The sequence below is a fragment of the Myxine glutinosa genome, chromosome 9, assembly GCF_964187855.1.
Source record: "Myxine glutinosa chromosome 9, kmMyxGlut1.1, whole genome shotgun sequence".
In the NCBI taxonomy this organism is placed as follows: domain Eukaryota; kingdom Metazoa; phylum Chordata; class Myxini; order Myxiniformes; family Myxinidae; genus Myxine; species Myxine glutinosa.
In genome coordinates, this window is record NC_136269.1 from 86,375,138 (window position 1) to 86,394,829 (window position 19,692).

At 54.1% G+C, this 19,692-nt stretch overlaps 1 protein-coding gene across 1 annotated transcript; it reads right to left on the bottom strand.

Annotated features, from left to right (window-relative positions):
• Positions 1 to 13,371: 13,371 nt before the first annotated feature.
• On the bottom strand, positions 13,372 to 14,783 carry LOC144893561 (melanocortin receptor 5-like). Its single transcript, XM_078784051.1, has one exon. It carries the CDS (start codon positions 14,733 to 14,735, stop codon positions 13,827 to 13,829), a length of 909 nt encoding a protein of 302 aa, XP_078640177.1. The 5' UTR covers positions 14,736 to 14,783; the 3' UTR covers positions 13,372 to 13,826.
• Positions 14,784 to 19,692: the final 4,909 nt, after the last annotated feature.

Consider the following 19,692-nt stretch of genomic DNA (forward strand, 5'->3'; position numbering starts at 1 on the left):
CCCTAGAAGAGAGGGCATGGTGTCTCCCCACGAGAATTGGAGGAAGTGTGGGTGCACCAAGAACTGCTGAGAGGGGCTAGAGACCCCATGCAGAGTGCACAGCAGCTGGTGCCGGGTGCACGGCCGATTGTGTGGAGCAAGGAGCGTGCACAGTTTGTGCAGTGCACAGAGCTGAAGTGGGTATGGCTGCTGTGGCTGTGGGATCTCCATGAGGGATCCCAGGGGGATTCTGCAGAGGTGTTATGGCAGCGTGAGAGTTTGGCATGGAGGCTGAGGCTGGGGCTGGAGGAATCCATGTGTCATGGGGAATCTGCTTGGTCAGGGAGGAGGGGGGGGGGGGGAGATGAGTAATATGCAGTATGAAGATCAGCTATATTACCATTCATAGTTATGAAGCTTTATTGTACAGAAACCGACCTGTTCTGAGGCAAGGAATACTTGAGTTGAATACAAAATGGTGGAATTAAGACCCCTAGCTGAGCGACCTGAAAGCAGGCTGACCAAAGGTAAGCCTGTTAGCATAAATTATCCTCGAAAACACACCCAAGCACTGAGTTTTCATTCATGCAATCCCTTGGAGGTTGAGATGTTTGAACTCAAAGTTTAGGGCCACTAGGTTTCATGGTTTTGAAGTTATGGAGGAGACACACACACTGCCTTTTATTATTATTGATAATACAATTATGATACATAGTGACACAAGTACATTATATACTACAATGTTTAATATATACCGCGTATCCTGTGTGTACCTCGTATCTAAGGTATTGTGGCGGGCACAAGGGACAATAATTCCACGCACCAGTGGGTGGTGCGAGCGTCCAGGCGGGGAACTGAAATGCATGCCCCGCCTTTCGACCGATCGGCCACGCCCGGGGGCAAGGCGTGGCCTCGGGACATATATGCGGGCTCTAAGCTCGAGCCCGCCCAGTGCTGAAGTGCGAGCTCTGAATAAAGACTCTTGTTGTATCAACGCGTTGTGGCCTACCTCTCTGGCAATCGAGTCGTGTGTGCGCAGCACCACACTGGTGACCCCGATTGGTTCAGCCGTTGCTGACCCCCGAACGCGCCATGGCTACCAACGCTGTCGCAATCAAACTCCCGGAGTTTTGGGAAGCGCAAGCCGACGTTTGGTTTGTGCAGGCCGAAGCTCAATTTCAGCTCCGGGGCATCACGGCGGACGACACCCGGTACTACCACGTGGTCGCCGCCCTCGGGCCCGGCACTGCCGCCCGAGTCATGTCCATCCTTCGGTGCCCGCCGGGCGACCACAAGTACGAGGCGCTCAAACGTTCTCCTCCTCGCCATGTTCGGGCTCACAGAGATCGAACGTGCCGACCGCCTCCTGGACCTTCCCGCCCTCGGCGACACACGACCATCCGTCCGGATGGATTTCATGCTGTCCCTGCTTGGAGACCAGCGCCCGGATTTCTTGTTCCGCGCACTTTTCCTCCGCCAGCTACCGATACAGGTGCGCCTCGCGCTGGCTGGTTCCAACATCACGGAACCCCGCGCCCTGGCCGGAGAGGCCGACAAGTTTTTCGCGGCCTGCGACATGCGGTCGGTTTACGGTGCTGCCGTAGTGGATCCCGGTGCAGAGGCTACAGCGCCCCCGGCTTCCCTCGTGGCCGCTGCTGCGCCCCGCCCACTACCGCCGCCACCACCACCGCCGCCGGCACAGCCGCCACGGCCGCCACCGCCGCAAACCTGGTGCTACTACCATGCCAGGTGCGGCCGCAAGGCTAAAACGTGCCGCCCGCCGTGTTCTTTTGACGGGTCGGGAAATGATTGGGCCGGCGCTCACTGGCGGCCCTGTGCATCGGCCATTCCGGCAGCCTCCTGTTCATCACGGACACCTTGTCCGGGTGCCGTTTTCTTTGCGACACGGGAGTGCAGGTAAGCATTCTCCCTGCCTCCACATCCGACAAGCAAGCTGCGGGCCGGGGCCCCGCTTTGCTTGCCGCCAACGGTACACCCATCCGCACATTCGGGAAGCGTTGCCTCTCACTGCGGTTCGGAGGGAAGCGCTTTCAATGGTCGTTCGTTACCGCCAGCATGCCAATGGCCCTGCTCGGCGCGGACTTCCTATGTGCGCATGGGCTGTTGGTCGACGTTAAGCGCAGACGTCTCGTCCAGACCAAAACCTTCAGCTCGCTCGCTTGTTCGCTGAGCGGCTCGTTGAGCAGCTCGCTGAGCGGCTCACCGAGCGGCTTACCAAGCGGCTTGCTGAAAGGTTCCCTCCCGGCGAGGTTAGTCTGCACGCTTCCAGCAGCGGACGAGTTTACCCGCCTCCTCGCCAGTTTCCCGGCCCTCATGCGGCCCACCTTCTCAGCGGTGGCCGTCAAACATGGGGTGGAGCACCATATCCCCACGGTCGGGCCGCCGATCTATGCCCGGGAACGCAGACTCGACCCCACGAAGCTCGCCGTGGCGAAAGCGGAGTTCGCCATGCTGGAACGGCTGGGGATCATACGGCGCTCCAACAGCGCTTGGGCTTCTCCTCTGCACATTGTGCCGAAGCCCGGCGGATGATGGCGGCCGTGCGGTGACTACCGCCGGCTCAATGATGCCACCACCCCCGACCGCTACCCAGTCCCACATATCCAGGACTTTTCCGCCCGGTTGGCAAACACGACCGTGTTCTCCAAGGTGGACCTCGTCCGGGGCTACCACCAGGTCCCCGTCCAACCGGACGATGTCCCAAAGACGGCCGTCATCACCCCTTTCGGCCTCTTTGAGTTCCTGCGAATGCCTTTTGGGTTGAGGAATGCGGCCCAGGCGTTCCAACAGCTCATGGACAGCGTCTTGCGTGACTTACCTTTCATCTATGTCGACCTGGATGACATCCTAGTCGCGAGCGCGTCCCGGGAGGAGCACCTGCTCCACCTCCGTACGCTTTTTGAATGCCTGGGCCAGCATGGCCTGATCATCATCCCCGCAAAGTGCCATTTCGGCGTTGCCGCCATCGACCTTTTGGGGCACTGCATCACTAGGCACGGGGCCGTCCCTTTACAGGCCAAGGTGGAGGCGGTCAGGGATTTCCCACGCCCCCGCACGATCAAGGGGCTCCAGGAGTTCCTGGGCATGGTAAATTTTTACCACCGCTTCGTGCCCCACGTCGCCCAGCTCCTCCGGCCCCTGCACGAGGCCCTCCGGGGCAAGCCGGGCAAAGGTGACATTGCCTGGTCGGAGCCGATGGCCGCGGCGTTTGCGGGCGCAAAGCTGGCCCTGGCCAACGCCACCATGCTGGCGCACCCGGCGCCCGAGGCACCGATTGCCCTCACCACCGACGCGTCGGACTACGCAGTGGGTGCAGTGCACGAGCAGTGGGTGCGTGGTGCTTGGCAGCCGCTGGCGTTTTTTAGCCGGCAGCTTCACCCTCACGAACGCTGCTATAGCACCTTCGACCGCGAGCTGCTCGGGCTCCTCCTGGCGGTCCGACACTTCCGCCATCTGCTCGAGGGTCGCCCGTTCAAGGCTTTCGTCGACCACAAGCCCCTTGTGTTCGCGATGGCCAAGGTCGCCGAGCCATGGTCGGCACAGCAGCAGCGTCACCTCTCTGCCGTGTCCAAGTACACGACGGACATCCGTCACGTCGCGGGTAAAGACAACCCGGTGGCGGATTGCCTTTCCCGGTCCGTCGCGCACGTGGTCCACCTCGGGATCGACTATGCCTAGATGGCGGAGGACCAGACTGCCGACCCCGGTGTCCAGGCCTTGCAGACCAACGTCACGGGCCTCCGCGTCACCGAGGTGCCGTTCGACGTCGCGGGCACGGCCCTCCTGTGCGACGTCTCCCTCGGCCGGCCTCGCCCAATCGTGCCCACTGGCTGGCAGCGCCCGGTTTTCGACGCCATCCACGGCCTGTCCCACCCAGGCATGAAGGCCTCCCAGAAGCTCGTCGCGGCGAAGTTCGTCTGGCATGGCCTCAAGAAGGACGTCCGCGACTGGGCCAGGACGTGCCTCGCGTGCCAGCGAGCAAAGGTCCACCGCCACACCCAGGCCCCGTTGGCCCCGTTTACGATGCCCGAGCGTCGGTTCGACCATGTCCACGTCGACTTGGTGGGACCTCTGCCCCCCTCGTGGGGGTTCACCCACCTCCTCACCATGGTGGAACGCACCACACGGTGGCCGGAGGCCGTGCCATTGGCGGCGACGTCTGCGGCTGATGTGGCGCAAGCCTTCATCGCCACTTGGGTTGCCCGGTTCGGTGCCCCCTCGGACATCTCGTCCGACCGCGGCCCCCAGTTCACCTCGGAGCTCTGGGGCGCGGTGGCGCAAGGGCTCGGTGTCAAACTGCACCGCACAATGGCCTACCACCTCCAGGCCAATGGCCTGTGCGAGCGCTTTCATCGCTCGATGAAGGCCACGCTCCGGGCCAGCCTCCGCGATGGCAGCTGGGCCGACAGGCTCCACTGGGTCCTGCTGGGCCTCAGGACGGTGCCCAAGGGCGACCTGCATGCGTCCTCGGTGGAGCTGGTCTTCGGGCAACCACTGCGGGTACCGGGCAAATTTATCCCCGACTCCACGGCTCCTTGGTCCGCGGCGCAACAGCGCTTCACCCTGCAGGAGACCGCCCGGAGGTTCGCCCTGGTGCCGACGGCACACCACGGTTGCCCGTCCTCCCACGTCGCCCCAGAGTTTTGCACGGCGGAGTACGTCTTCGTCCGGCACGACACCCACCGGGCACCGCTATGGCCCCCGTACGACGGGCCCTTCTGCGTGTTGGAGACCGGGGACAAATATTTCACCGTCGACATCGGCAGTGCCCCGGATCATATCTCAGTGGACCGCCTCAAGCCGGCCCACCTCGATCTGGACCACCCCCCGCAAGCAGCTCTGCCTCCGCGTCGAGGCCGCCCCCCGGCGGTCAGACCCCCGGCACCCCCCAGCCCCGCCATCCCGCTACCCCCCAGCCCTTCACGCATCACCAGGGGGCGTTTCGGCCGGGTCATCCGGCTTCCCCGCAAGCTCACCCTTCAGGTGCACGGGAATTCTGGGGGGGCGCGTGTGGCGGGCACAAGGGACAATCATTCCGTGCACCAGTGGGTGGCGCGAGCGTCCAGGCGGGGAACTGAAATGCATGCCCCGCCTTTCGACCGATCGGCCACGCCCGGGGGCAAGGCGTGGCCTCGGGACATATATGCGGGCTCTAAGCTCGAGCCCGCCCAGTGCTGAAGTGCGAGCTCTGAATAAAGACTCTTGTTGTATCAACGCGTTGTGGCCTACCTCTCTGGCAATCGAGTCGTGTGTGCGCAGCACCACAGTGTGGCGGACACAAAAGCCCACTGGCGTGGTGACATCATTCCGCGCACCAAGCGGGCGGTGGCCACGCACCAGGGGTAGGCGTGGCCTGATGATATACACCGGGCGCCCAGCCCGGGACAGTACAGTGTTACAGTGTAGTCTTACAATAAAGACATTTATATGTTACCGCTTGTCCGCTTCCTCCTTGCTCACAAGCAGCGCGCGTAACGCCGCGCTTTACTGGTGACCCTCGACGTTGGATCCGCCGAAGCGATCCTTCCGAACACGACGCCATGGCATTGGCGATTAAACTTCCCGAGTTTTGGGAGGCCCAGGCCGAGGTCTGGTTCGTTCAAGCCGAAGCCCAGTTTCAGCTTCGGCGCCTCACCAACGACGACCTGCGCTACTGCCATGTCGTCGCCTCCCTCGGGCCCGGCACGGCCGCTCGAGTTGTGTCCGTCCTTCGCCACCCACCGGACGGCCACAAGTATGAGACACTCAAGCGGCTACTCCTAGCCACGTTCGGCCTCACGGACGACGCACGTGCCGATCGCCTCCTGGATCTCCCCGAGCTCGGTGAGACGCGCCCGTCGGTCCGAATGGACCATATGCTGTCACTGTTGGGCGACGAAGCCCCCGGTTCGCTATTCCGGGCGCTTTTCCGGCGCCAACTTCCAGCGCAGGTTCGCCTTGCGTTGGCCGGGACCGAGCTAACGGAACCCCGAGCATTGGCAGCCGAGGCGGACAGGTATTTCGCCGCTTCGGACACGCGGGCGAGCGTCGGCGTGGTCTTCACGGCCCTCGACGCTGATGTTCAGCAGCACGCTGATGTTCAGCAGCACGCTGATGTTCAGCAGCACGCTGATACGCGCCTCGTGAGCGCCGCCACGCCCCGCCCACCGCCGCGGCGAAAACCGCCACCGCGGGGAAACCCGCCAACTCCACCGGCCTGGCGGAGCCAGCCGCGCTCCTCCAGCTCCACCACCTGGTGCTGGTTCCACACCAAGTTCGGCCACGAAGCTCGGCGGTGTCATCCGCCGTGCTCCTTCCACGGGTCGGGAAACGCCCGGGCCGGCGCTCAATAGTGGCGATGAGCGCCGGCCGTTCGAACAGCCTGCTGTTCATAACGGACACCTTCTCCGGGCTACGTTACCTGTGCGACACGGGAGCGCAGGTGAGTGTCATTCCCGCCGGCACGTCAGACAAGCACGCCGCGGGTGGGGGCCCCGCGCTGCTTGCCGCGAACGGGACGCCCATCCGTACGTACGGAAAACGCTGCCTCTCTCTGCGGTTTGGAGGGCAGGTTTTCCGATGGACATTCGTCACTGCCGACGTGCCCATGGCACTGCATGGTGCGGACTTCCTGTGCGCTAATGGGCTCCTGGTCGACGTCAAGCGCAGACGGCTTGTCCAGGCCGAGACGTTCAGCTCGCTCGCTTGCGCATTGCCCAGCTCAACGAGCGGCTTGCCAAGCGGCTTGCCGAACGATTCGGTTCCGGCCACGTTGGGCTGTACGCTTCCGGAAGCGGACGCATTCACCCGCCTCCTCGCCGGCTTCCCGGCCCTCACGCGGCCCACCTTCTCGGCGGGTGCCGTCAAGCACGGGGTGGCCCATCACATCCCCACCGTCGGGCCACCGGTCTACGCCCGGGCACGCCGCCTCGAGCCGACGAAGCTGGCGGTGGCAAAAGCGGGGTTCGCTACCCTGGAGCGACTCGGCATCGTGCGGCGCTCAGAGAGCGCTTGGGCGTCGCCGCTGCACATCGTGCCGAAGCCCGGCGGGGGATGGCGACCGTGCGGGGACTATCGCCGTCTCAATGACGCCACGACTCCCGACCGCTACCCCGTCCCCCACATTCAGGACTTTTCCGCCCGTTTGGCGGGCAGGTCCTTCTTCTCGAAGGTGGACCTCATACGCGGCTACCATCAGGTCCCCGTCAGGCCGGAGGACGTCCCGAAGACGGCGGTCATCACGCCATTCGGACTCTTCGAGTTCCTGCGCATGCCCTTCGGTCTGAAGAATGCGGCTCAGGCGTTCCAGCGACTGATGGACAGCGTCCTGCGCGACTTGGATTTTGTCTTTGTCTACCTGGACGATATCCTCGTCGCCAGTGCGTCCTGCGAAGAGCACCTACGCCACCTCCGCACGCTCTTCGAACGCCTGGGCCAGCATGGCCTAATTGTGAACCCCGCAAAGTGCCGGTTCGGCGCCACCACAATCGATTTTCTGGGGCACCGTGTCACCAGGCACGGAGCCGTCCCCCTGCCGGCCAAGGTGGAGGCGGTGAAGGGGTTTCCGCGCCCCCGCACGATCAGAGGGCTGCAGGAGTTCCTGGGCATGGTGAACTTTTACCATCGGTTCCTGCCCCGTATCGCCCAGCTCCTGCGCCCCCTGCACGAAGCTCTCCGAGGTAAGCCGGGCAAAGGCGACGTTACCTGGACCGAGCAGATGGACACGGCGTTCACGGGCGCGAAGCTCGCCTTAGCTAACGCCACCATGCTCGCGCACCCGGCGCCCGATGCACCGATCGCCCTCACCACCGATGCCTCGGACTACGCGGTGGGCGCGGTGCACGAGCAATGGGTGCGTGGAGCTTGGCAACCGCTGGCGTTCTTTAGCCGGCAGCTTCGCCCGCCCGAACGCCGTTACAGTACCTTTGACCGCGAGTTGCTCGGACTTCACTTGGCGGTCAGGCACTTCCGCCATCTGCTCGAGGGCCGTGCGTTCACTGCCTTCGTCGACCACAAGCCGTTGATCTTCGCGATGGGCAAGGTCACCGAGCCGTGGTCGGCCCGGCAGCAGCGTCACCTCTCGGCCGTGTCCGAGTACACGACGGACATCCAGCACGTCGCGGGGAAGGACAACCCGGTGGCGGATTGCCTTTCCCGGGCCGTCGCCCACGCAGTCCACCTCGGCATCGACTATGCCCGGATGGCAGCGGACCAGGCCGCTGACCCCGACGTCCAGGCCTTGCGGACCGCCGTCACGGGCCTCCGCGTCACCGAGGTGCCGTTCGACGGCGCGGGCGCGGCCCTCTTGTGCGACGTCTCTCTCGGGCGTCCTCGCCCCATCGTGCCCGCGGGCTGGCAGCGCCAGGTGTTTGACGCCATCCACGGCTTGTCCCACCCGGGCGCGAGGGCCTCCCAAAGGCTGATCGCCGACAAGTTCGTCTGGCATGGCCTCCGGAAGGCCGTCCGCGGCTGGGCCAGGACGTGCCTCGCGTGCCAGCGCGCCAAGGTGCACCGGCACACCCAGGCCCCGTTGGCCCCGTTCACGGTGCCGGAACGCCGGTTTGACCACGTCCACGTGGACCTGGTGGGACCTCTGCCCCCCTCGCGGGATTTCACCTACGTCCTCACCATGGTGGACCGCACCACCCGGTGGCCGGAGGCCGTGCCCTTGGCGTCGACAACGGCGGCCGATGTCGCGCAGGCTTTCATCGCCACCTGGGTCGCCCGGTTCGGCGCCCCCTCAGACATCTCATCCGACCGCGGCCCCCAGTTCACCTCGGAGCTCTGGGGGGCGGTTGCGCAGGGGCTCGGGGTCCGGCTGCACCGAACCACGGCCTACCACCCCCAGGCTAACGGCCTGTGTGAGCGATTTCACCGCTCATTGAAGGCCGCGCTCCGGGCCACCCTCCGCGACGGCGGCTGGGTCGACAGGCTCCCCTGGGTCCTGCTGGGCCTCCGGACGGCGCCCAAGGAGGACCTGCGCGCATCCGCGGCGGAGTTGGTCTTCGGGCAACCGCTGCGGGTGCCGGGCGAGTTCCTCCCCGACTCCACGGCACCATGGTCCGCGGCACAGCAGCGCTCCGCTCTGCAAGAGACCGCCCAGAGGTTCGCCCCGGTGCCAACGGCATGCCACGGGCACCCACCGACGCACGTCGCCCCGGAGCTTCGCACGGCGGAGTACGTCTTCGTCCGCCACGATGCCCATCGGACACCACTGCGGCCCCTATACGACGGGCCTTTCCGCGTGCTGGAGACCGGGGCGAAGCACTTCACCCTGGACATCGGCGGTACTCCTGACCGCGTTTCGGTAGACCGCCTCAAGCCGGCCCACCTCGATGTGGACCATCCACCGCCAGTGGCCCGACCCCCACGTCGGGGCCGACCTCCTGCGGGCGGACCCCCGGCACCGCCCAGCCCCGCCGCCACGCCGCCCCCCGGTCCTGCACCCATCCCAGGGGCAGCCAGGGGCATCCCACCTGGCATCCCTGCACCCCGGACGCCGCCGATCGCCAGGGGGCGCTTCGGCCGGGTCATTCGTCTGCCCCGCAAACTGGCCCTCCAGGTGCGCGGGAATTCTGGGGGGGCGCGTGTGGCGGACACAAAAGCCCACTGGCGTGGTGACATCATTCCGCGCACCAAGCGGGCGGTGGCCACGCACCAGGGGTAGGCGTGGCCTGATGATATACACCGGGCGCCCAGCCCGGGACAGTACAGTGTTACAGTGTAGTCTTACAATAAAGACATTTATATGTTACCGCTTGTCCGCTTCCTCCTTGCTCACAAGCAGCGCGCGTAACGCCGCGCTTTCCCGTACGACGGGCCCTTCCGCGTGTTGGAGACCGGGGACAAATATTTCACCGTCGACATCGGCAGTGCCCCGGATCATATCTCAGTGGACCGCCTCAAGCCGGCCCACCTCGATCTGGACCACCCCCCGCAAGCAGCTCTGCCTCCGCGTCGAGGCCGCCCCCCGGCGGTCAGACCCCCGGCACCCCCCAGCCCCGCCATCCCGCTACCCCCCAGCCCTTCACGCATCACCAGGGGGCGTTTCGGCCGGGTCATCCGGCTTCCCCGCAAGCTCACCCTTCAGGTGCACGGGAATTCTGGGGGGGCGCGTGTGGCGGGCACAAGGGACAATCATTCCGTGCACCAGTGGGTGGCGCGAGCGTCCAGGCGGGGAACTGAAATGCATGCCCCGCCTTTCGACCGATCGGCCACGCCCGGGGGCAAGGCGTGGCCTCGGGACATATATGCGGGCTCTAAGCTCGAGCCCGCCCAGTGCTGAAGTGCGAGCTCTGAATAAAGACTCTTGTTGTATCAACGCGTTGTGGCCTACCTCTCTGGCAATCGAGTCGTGTGTGCGCAGCACCACAGTACATTTTATTGTGCTCCTCTGAACTGTCAGTGTGGAGACCAAGACTTTGTCCAGTATGTGCAATTATGTGTTAGTCTATTATTATAATGGACATTAAACTGGGCGCCTGTCTGATGGAATTAGTTGGTGGACGTTAAAATATCCTACGGTGTCCTTCGTAAGAGTAGGCGAGCTATCGCCGGCACCCTGAACAAATTCCAAATTCCTTGCCTAACCTATTGGGGGCATTGCATCAGCAGCACAGCTGCACCCACCTCAGCCAATGATGCTAATCACAGCCATGTTCTGCATTTGAAATAAGAAGAAGAATCATTGTTAATTACACCACTCACACGAAGTGAAAAGCAGGGTTAAGCAATTAGTTCACTTTGTCTGTCTCTCGACAGACGTCAGTTTATAAAAGAGGAACAACTTAAATTCAATTGAATGTTATATTTTGAACATGAATCAGACCATGAATCGAAAAATGACCTGAAGTTCATCAGTACTGTACTCATTGCAAACAGGAAAGTTACTGTTTTTAGTGACATCATAAAGGACACAGACAACAGGCATGAAAAACTAAGGTAACATGTTAAATAAGGTGGTGGTGTAAACTGTAAAAGCCACTGCATCAATGGTGGTAAATTTCCGAAAACATTTTGTTCTACAAAACTATAAAATCTATATTTTATTTCAATTGAATTATACTAGGGCATGCCCGTACTATATATATATATCTAAAATTATATCCCCCCCCCTCTATTTACATGAAATGGTTTGGTCCAAAGCGAACGGCTTGCGAGTGGTGACAATCCCCCCCCTCTATTTACATGCAATGGTTCGGTCCAAAGCGAACGGCTTCCGGAGTTTGGTAAAGAAATCGCCATCGCGTACACAAACGCGCAGGAAAGCGAATGAATCGCAAATTCGTTTTTATTAGTTGTAAAACATAGTTTAACGCCAACATAGGGCATTGCCCGTACGTGGGTGCCCGTTCCGTGGCCAAAAAAAAAAAAAAACGCTACCCGTACGCTCTACCCCGCCCGTACGCCCGTAAACAAAAAAACCAACGCTCTTCGCTTCCGCCCTTCGCTCTGACTGAATTGGGAGAAATAATGCGCATAAGAAATCGAATTACGTACCGTAATGGCGGTCAGCTCGTAACGCGCTCAGCTCCGCTCGTCTCACATCGGCCACGCCTACGCAACAGAGCGTTCTGTGATTGGCTGCCGGAAGATAAGTCGTCACTGTCCGGAAGTTCGCAAATCGCAGTTAGGATGAATCGTTTTAATTTAATCGCAGTTTGAATTCGTTTTAAAACATAGTTTAACGGCAACATAGTTTTCCAACGTGAAATAAATGAATACGCTGTCAAATGTGCCGTCCGAGGCAGAGTCTGATCGCCACGTTCGGCACACGTGATAGCTCGCTGCTCTCTGATTGGTTGAAGCGTTTTTTGGACATAGCTCGGTAGGTACTTGTCCGATTAATTACAAACCTTGAAAAGGCACATCCTCGGGTCCCCAGCAATATACCTGGCAAGTTTCAAGTATATCGGACCCGTGGTTGTCGAGAAACAGCGGTCACAGACAAACACACAGACACACAGACACACAGACACACAGACACACAGACACACAGACACACAGACACACAGACACACAGACACACAGAGATTGCTGGAATTATAGATAGATACGTGAACAGTGTAGAACACAAATCGCCTTGTTGACACTTTCAAAAATCTTTCGCTTAGCAGTACTTGGACAAAATATTATGGCATTTTACATCATCTCGACCAATCAAATTTGTCACCTGCAGACCACGCCCATGTTTGTTTTTTTTCTCATGACTGTACGGGGTAAGGTGTTCTATGAACTCTCTACTTATATATGCAGGTGTCCCACCAGCTTGGTCAGCATTGTCTGTCGTACCAAGTTGTTAACCAGTTTTTCATTTGAGATTATTTGATGAAATCTTGTATTGTTTGGGAAGCCAAGAAAAAGAAGGTATTGGCCAAGACGAATATATCGTGCAAGGTTTTGGTCCAACAATTCCAGGTGAAGTCAGGGCAGCCTTTTGGTGCAAATAAAGTTTTTGGTACTACAAATGAAGTACTACAAAGGTACTACAAATTTGGTACGACAAATTTGGAAGTACAGGGTCCATCAGGGTGGTTGGACCATTTTCAGAAAACTCATACACAGTTATTTTTAGTCGAATTTCAATTTTTATTTTTTTTAAAGACTACATATATAATGCCATGTAATACACTGTAACAAAGACATTTTAAAAATGTAATTCATGTTTGAAAAATGACATCATCTTAATGGCGGCCGTTCTTGTCCAAGCATTCTTGCAGACGCGCGGAAAAGTTGTCCATAGACCTTTCAACCATGGCAAGTGGAATAGCTCGAATTTCACTGGTGATGGCATCTGAAAGGGTCTCAAGAGTACGTGGTTTTTCAATGTAAACCTTAGCTTTCAGGTAACCCCATAAAAAATAGTCACAGGGTGAAAGATCGGGCGATCGAGGGGGCCACTCCACATCCCCACGGATTGAAATGAGGTGCCCTGGAAAATGTTCTCTTAATAAGGCCATTGATTCTCTTGAGGTATGGCAAGTAGCCCCATCTTGCTGAAACCAAACTGTAGGGAGGTCAATGCGACGTCGTCTCAATTCAGGCAGTAAGAACTCGCGCAACATCGTAACATAACGTTGTGAGTTGACTGTCACAGTGCGTCCGCCTTCCTTGAAAAAATAAGGCCCAATTATGCCGAATAGAGCATGATAGAGAATAGAGCGCGAGCGTGCCGTACCGCTGACCGACGAGGGCTGGCCTCCACAGCTTGTCGAACCCTTTCGATGTTTTCCGGGGTCCTAACGGTTCGATCACCTCCCCGAGCTGCTCCCGGCCTCACAGATCCAGTTGTCCTGAAGTTTTTTACCCACTTCAATATTGTGTTTCGAGACGGAACGGCACCACGTCGAACATTGAAGTGAGTACGAAATCTGCGCTGTGTAAGCACCACCGAACTACCCGTTTGAATAAACGTCTCAACAACAAAGACGCGATGTTCAATCGTCCACAGCTCCATGGCTACTGAAATGGCGCCTAACAACGAGTAACCAACAGCCATCACGCATGCGCTAGACCCCCCACTTGCATTGTTATACCCAATTCAAACATGAATTACATTTTTAAAATGTCTTTGTTACAGTGTATTAAATGGCATTATATATGTAGTCTTAAAAAAAAAAAAAAAATTCGACTAAAAATAACGGTGTACGAGTTTTCTGAAAATCGTCACACCTCCCAGCCGGACCTGTACTACAAAGGTACTACAAATTTGGTACAACAAAGTGCACCAAATGAAGTTTTGGTGCAAAATGAAGTTTTGGTGAATGGTGCAAATTTGAAAATGAAGTCCTTGTATATTGTCCTTTTGGTTGGATTCGCTGGATGTGCCTCATTTCATTGGTTTTTGTCTAGAAACGCCGAATTTTGCGGCAAAGGCCACAGCAAAGAACAATTTCCTTTATGGCATTCCTCAGCTCTTGGCTGCGAAGTCCGTAGATCACAGGGTCGATGAGCGAGTTACACATGATCAGTAGGAGGTACACAGGAAAATATCTGATGTAATCACAGCAAAGTGGATTTGAAGGACACACCAAGATAAAAGTGAGGTGCAGAAAGAAAGGAGACCAGCAGAATGTGAAGGCTCCCAGAAGAATCGTCAGGGTTATGGCACCTTTCAAACTTTTTCTCTGCCTGATATTCTCGGATCTAGGAAGTCTCAGAATTTTCTTGGCATGTGAACGGGCTAGCAAGCATATGTGGACGTACAGAGATGCCATCAGCGTCAGCATGATTATGTAAATGGAAATAAAGCAGATCAGTACTGTTCTGTAGTTCCAGTAGATCACAAAAAGCGTTGCACTGACAGCGCACAAGATCCACAGGGCCACAATAATCCCGGCAGTCCTGGGAAGAGTCATCAAAGCGTCATATTTCAAGGCAAAAAAGATGGAGATGTATCTGTCAACGGCGATGGCGAGCAGGTTGCCCATCGATGCCATGACGGAGATGCAGATGAGAGAGTCGAAGATGATGTCCACTTGTTGGAGGTAGGGCTGTGGAATATTGATGTATCCTCCTTCCAGCAGAGCTATGGCGATGGTTTCCCAACCTTGGGACACGCACACCAGGAGATCCGCCACAGCCAGGCTGAGCATGAAGAAGTACATGGGAGAGTGCAGCTTTCTTTTTTCGATTATCGCAATGATTATTAGAGCGTTTTCCAGAAAGCTGATTATGCCCAGAATGAGGAATATCTCGTTGGGAATGAAGATGTTCTGGCATGGATAAATTGGTACAGTGTTGTTGCCTTCATTCATTGTCTTATTCGTTGAAGCAGTTGGTAGTTGATGGCGAAGTTTAGGGTTTGAGACATTTCCCCAGGAGAGATCGCTTGCATTCACCGTGGACATCCTGCTGGATCCTGCAGGGTTTAAACGTTGAAAAAAGCCAAAAAGGTCCTTTTAACATGAGCACAATTACAATGCGTGAGGATTCATTTATAAATTGTATAGTGCAACAAAGATTAATGTCAGCCAAAATGCCTCTGTCATGAAAGACTGCCGCCGAAACTCACCCCATATAACCTTCTACCTTATCCCTAATATCCACACCAGTGGGTTATCTGACTGATGGTGTAGCTACCAATTTCAAATGAAAAATGTTTGGCATACTCAACAAAAGTAGCGGCCATCATTCCCAGCATCATGCGCCACCTTTCTCAAAAGGTAGAAAAATACACTAAGGACGAATCTTTTCAATTAAATTGTTAACCCTAGCAGCTCTAAAATTATTATGTATGAAAATAACAGTTTTGTATCTCAGACACATCCATGCATCACTTTGCAAAATGAATTACAATGAGCAATCACAGATTGCAGACCCTCGCCAGGATGTGTTTTCAGTGGTTTTTAAGGCTTTTGTGTTAAAACAAATATGGCGGCTGAACCACGTGATCGATGACGTCATCTTTTTGTCTCCACCAATTTATCCTTAGATGATGCTCAATAAATTTCATCTTGATCGGATGAAGTTTTGTACTTGTCGAATTACGACGTCATAATAGAGACATCATCATTAACATATTATGACATATTAGACATAACTATGACATCATCATTAACATATTTTATTCCCCGTGGAGAGTTTTTTACAATGAGCCATATGTCAATTTTTTCCTATGCAGCGCTTTCGTAGATATAGAGGTGCAAAGTTTTTCGGTTTTCCAAGATGGCGCCCACACCACGTGACCTATGACGTCATACCTATCATTAAAAATTCTACAGGTGGAGTTGCACCTACGTTGAAAATTTCCTGTCAATCGGACCAACGTTTGCGGAGAAAATCATATTTATTATGTGCGGACAAACAAACAAACAAACAGACTCAAATGCAATACCCCCTCCTCAGGCGAGGGTAATGATCACCACGTACAGAGAGATGCCATCTTTTTTTTTTTCTTTTTTTCTTTTACCTTCGCCACCAAAGGTGGATGGAGGCTATGTTTTCACCCCTGTCTGTCTGTCTGGTTGTGAACAAGATATTCCCAAAAGTTTTGGACGGATTCGGACGAAATTTTGCAGAGATGTAGCGTATGTGACAAGGACGAAATGATTAGATTTTGCTGAAGATTCGGATCCGGCTAGTAGAATTTTTAAAGTGATTCTTCACCATTGAGTGATATGGCCAACCAGGCGAAGGTATGCTCGCTACCGAGTGCCGTTCTAGTTTTTTAAGAATCAGGTTCCACAGCTGGCAAGATAGCGTAGAGGTATGCGCAGTCATTTCTCAAATGTCTAGCCTGGTTTTGAATCTCAACCCAGGTATAAACTCTAAACCTGGTGTTTAGCATGCAGGGTGTGTGCCATCACTTGGACGAACATTAAGCCGGAGGACTCGTCTGCCAGCACTGGTCGTTGGTGAACTTTAAGGATACCACCAAGTCTTTCACAAAGAGTAGGTGAGTTATGCCCAGCATTCTGAACAAATTACAAATTCCTGCCACTTTAAGTAAGGTTTCTCAAGATCCTGGAGATAGCTCTAGACTAGTTGTGATATGCCCTGGAGAGTTGTAAAGATTATGAATCTTTATTGTATTATTATTATTATTAAATTATGTTTCAGGAAATATATTTTTGGAAAAAAAACATACAAAAATTTCAATTAACATTAAACATTTTGAAGAAGCCTCTTGATTTTCTGCTCATCTATACTATAAGAGGCTCGTTTGTTTGGGTGTGTGTCACCATTTCTCGCAGAGATGGCTGAACGGATCCTCGTCAAACTTTTAGAGGTTTATCAGTGAGTGTCGGGTAGTGTTATAGGCAAAAAAATAAAATAATTAATACAAACATTTAACACAATAAATAACTTTAAACTCCAACGAATTATTGATTCTTCACGTTTTTAAACAATATATCCATATAAATCAACTTGCTTTGTTAAAGATACTCTCATAGACTTTTATCAAAGTTAATTAAACTGCCATATATATAATATATATACATATATATACATATATGTATATATATATATACACAAAGAATTAAGTTAAGCACCCCCCCCCCGTTTTTTTACAACCTCGCACATTACAAGTTTGTTGTCGTCAAAACAGTGTAATATACCCATGATATTGCTATATTTTCTGGAGAAGTGATATTATGGTCACATAAAAACATAACAATCATGCCGTTTTCAATATTTTATTCTGCATAATTTAAGGTGAAATGTTTTGGGAATTTTAGGCATATTTTCACCTCAATTTAAGTATGGAGCTATAGGTCCATCACGGACAGTGTGGATGACGTTTATGTTTTCTAACGTACAGTCATTGTTCTGAGAAGACCTCTAGCGATCTTTGCGTCAATAACGTGTGTAGGACCCACGTGATCGGATCACTGACTCAACCCTACGTCTCATAGACCCTGTAAGCCGTCGTATGCGTTGCTGTGGCAGGTTGTTCCATTCCCGATGTAATGCACGTTCCAATTCATCCAGATTGGCTATTGGAGGGACCATCTTCGCAACCTTAGAATATATGCCAATGTATACATATACACAAAGAATATATATTAGGGGGTGCTTAACTTAATTCTTTGTGTAGGGGTGCTTAACTTAATTCTTTGTGTATATATTATATATGGAGCATATGGATTTGCTTACGTGTGGATAGAAGTTGTGCTTTGAACTTTGACCCGAAGAGAAGCCGCTAGGACTCTTTACGCAGATAAGCACCTGCTTCACCGGATCCACCAACTCTTTTATCAGCATGTAGGTATATGTATTATATAATAAGAACAGAGGCGACAGGGAGCCTTGACATTTACCAATGGGGAAACCGGATCGAATCTCCACGTGACTGAAACAGTTGTCCATTCACAATTTAACAACTTTGAATGCGTGGATTTGTTTCGCGTTCTTTCCTTCTTTCGCCTTAAAAATTGCTGTTTCATGATGAATATATTGGTGGCAAGGGACGAGGTACAGTGTGGATTATTTTGCTGAGATGTATTCGCCAAACTGTAAATTCGGAGGAGTTTTTGCTGCATATTTACGCATGAATGTATGAAAGGCTGATATGTTACAAAAAAAACTAGATGGTATTCATAGAATACTTACCCTGTGCAGTCAACTTGGTGTGAGCCAACTCTTCTGTTTTTGAAGGTTATTTTTCTTTGACCCCATATGGCTGCCAGACACCTCTGAGCTCCTCACTACATACAAAACTTTCATCCGCAGCTTGATGGAGTACTACTCTCCCCTCTGGGCTGGTTTTCCTGCCTCATACCTAGCTCGTCTTCACGCTGTAGAAACCAAAGCTTTCACAATCATTGGAAACTCCCGCGATGAAGCTCATTCTTAGGGCCTTTCACTCGCTCACCCCAGGCAGGTAGGTGGTATATCTGTTTTCTACCGACTCCTATCAGGCCGAGCTCCCCCAGCTCTCTCCTGTGCTCTGTCCCCCAAATATTCCTTCAGGATGCACAAGATCTGCCAGCAACCCTTTTATGGTGAAACTGCCAAAATCAAGTCTCTCTGCTCACCTTCACTCTTTCATTCCTCATTTTTCCCACCTCTGGAACAAACTCCCGCACTCTCTTCAATCCCACTGCTCCCTCCATGTCTTCAAAACAGCTGTTCACCACCACCTGTTATCTTCCCCCATACAAAACCTTAATCTTTTATACCCCCGTTAATAATAATAATAATAATGCATTTATTTTATATAGCGCTTTTCAGGAAGCCCAAAGACGCTTTGACAGAGTGCAAAACATAATGCATAGCAAAACATAAAAACAATTGCAAAAAAAAGAAGAATCAATAGGGAAATATTCAAAGCACAAAGGAGGGAGAAGGAGAAGAGATAGTCAGGGGTTAAATGCTGTAGGTTAAATGTTGAATGCAGTGTTGAACAGGTGGGTCTTGAGTGATGTTTTGAATGTGGTGAGTGAGGAGGAGTCTCTGATGGTGTGAGGTAGTGAGTTCCAGAGGGTGGGAGCAGCGATGGAGAAGGCCCTGTCCCCCCAGGATCTGAATTTGGTCCGGATGGGGGGCGGGGGGGTCAGGAGGTTGGTACCAGCAGAGCGGAGGTTGTGGGTGGGAGTGTGTCTGGAGAGGAGGTCAGCCAGGTAGGATGGGGCCAGGTTATGGATGGCTTTGTAGGTCAAGAGGAGGATTTTGTACTGGATTCTCTGGGAGATGGGGAGCCAGTGAAGCTTGTAAAGGACGGGGGTGATGTGGTCACGGGTCCGGGAATGGGTGAGTAGACGGGCAGCGGAGTTCTGAATGTATTGGAGTTTATTGGTGATTGTTGAGGGTGAACCATAGAGGAGGCTATTGCAGTAGTCCAGACGGGAGGTGATGAAGGCGTGGATGAGGGTTTCTGCAGCCATGGAGGAGAGAGATGGATGGAGATGGGCGATGTTTTTCAGGTGAAAGAAGGCTGTCTTTGTGATCTGTTTAGTGTATTTGTCGAAGGAGAGGGTTTGGTCAAAGATGATGCCAAGATTCCGGATGTGAGGGGAGGTGGATACTGGGATACCGTCGATGTTGAGGGCAAAGTTATGGGTGGATTTTATGAGCGTTTTTGGGCCAATGATGATTATTTCAGATTTATCATAGTTAAGTTTGAGGAAGTTGATTTGAAGCCAGGATTTTATTTCAGTGATGCAGTTTGTCAGGATAGAGTGGGTGGCGGTGGAGATGGACTTGGTGGAGATGAAAAGCTGGATGTCATCGGCGAAGCAGTGGAATTGGAGACCATGATGGCGGATTAAG

Excerpts from the sequence above, each read along its gene's own strand:
- LOC144893561 (XM_078784051.1), bottom strand. The coding sequence starts at position 14,735 with ATGAATGAAGGCAACAACACTGTACCAATTTATCCATGCCAGAACATC.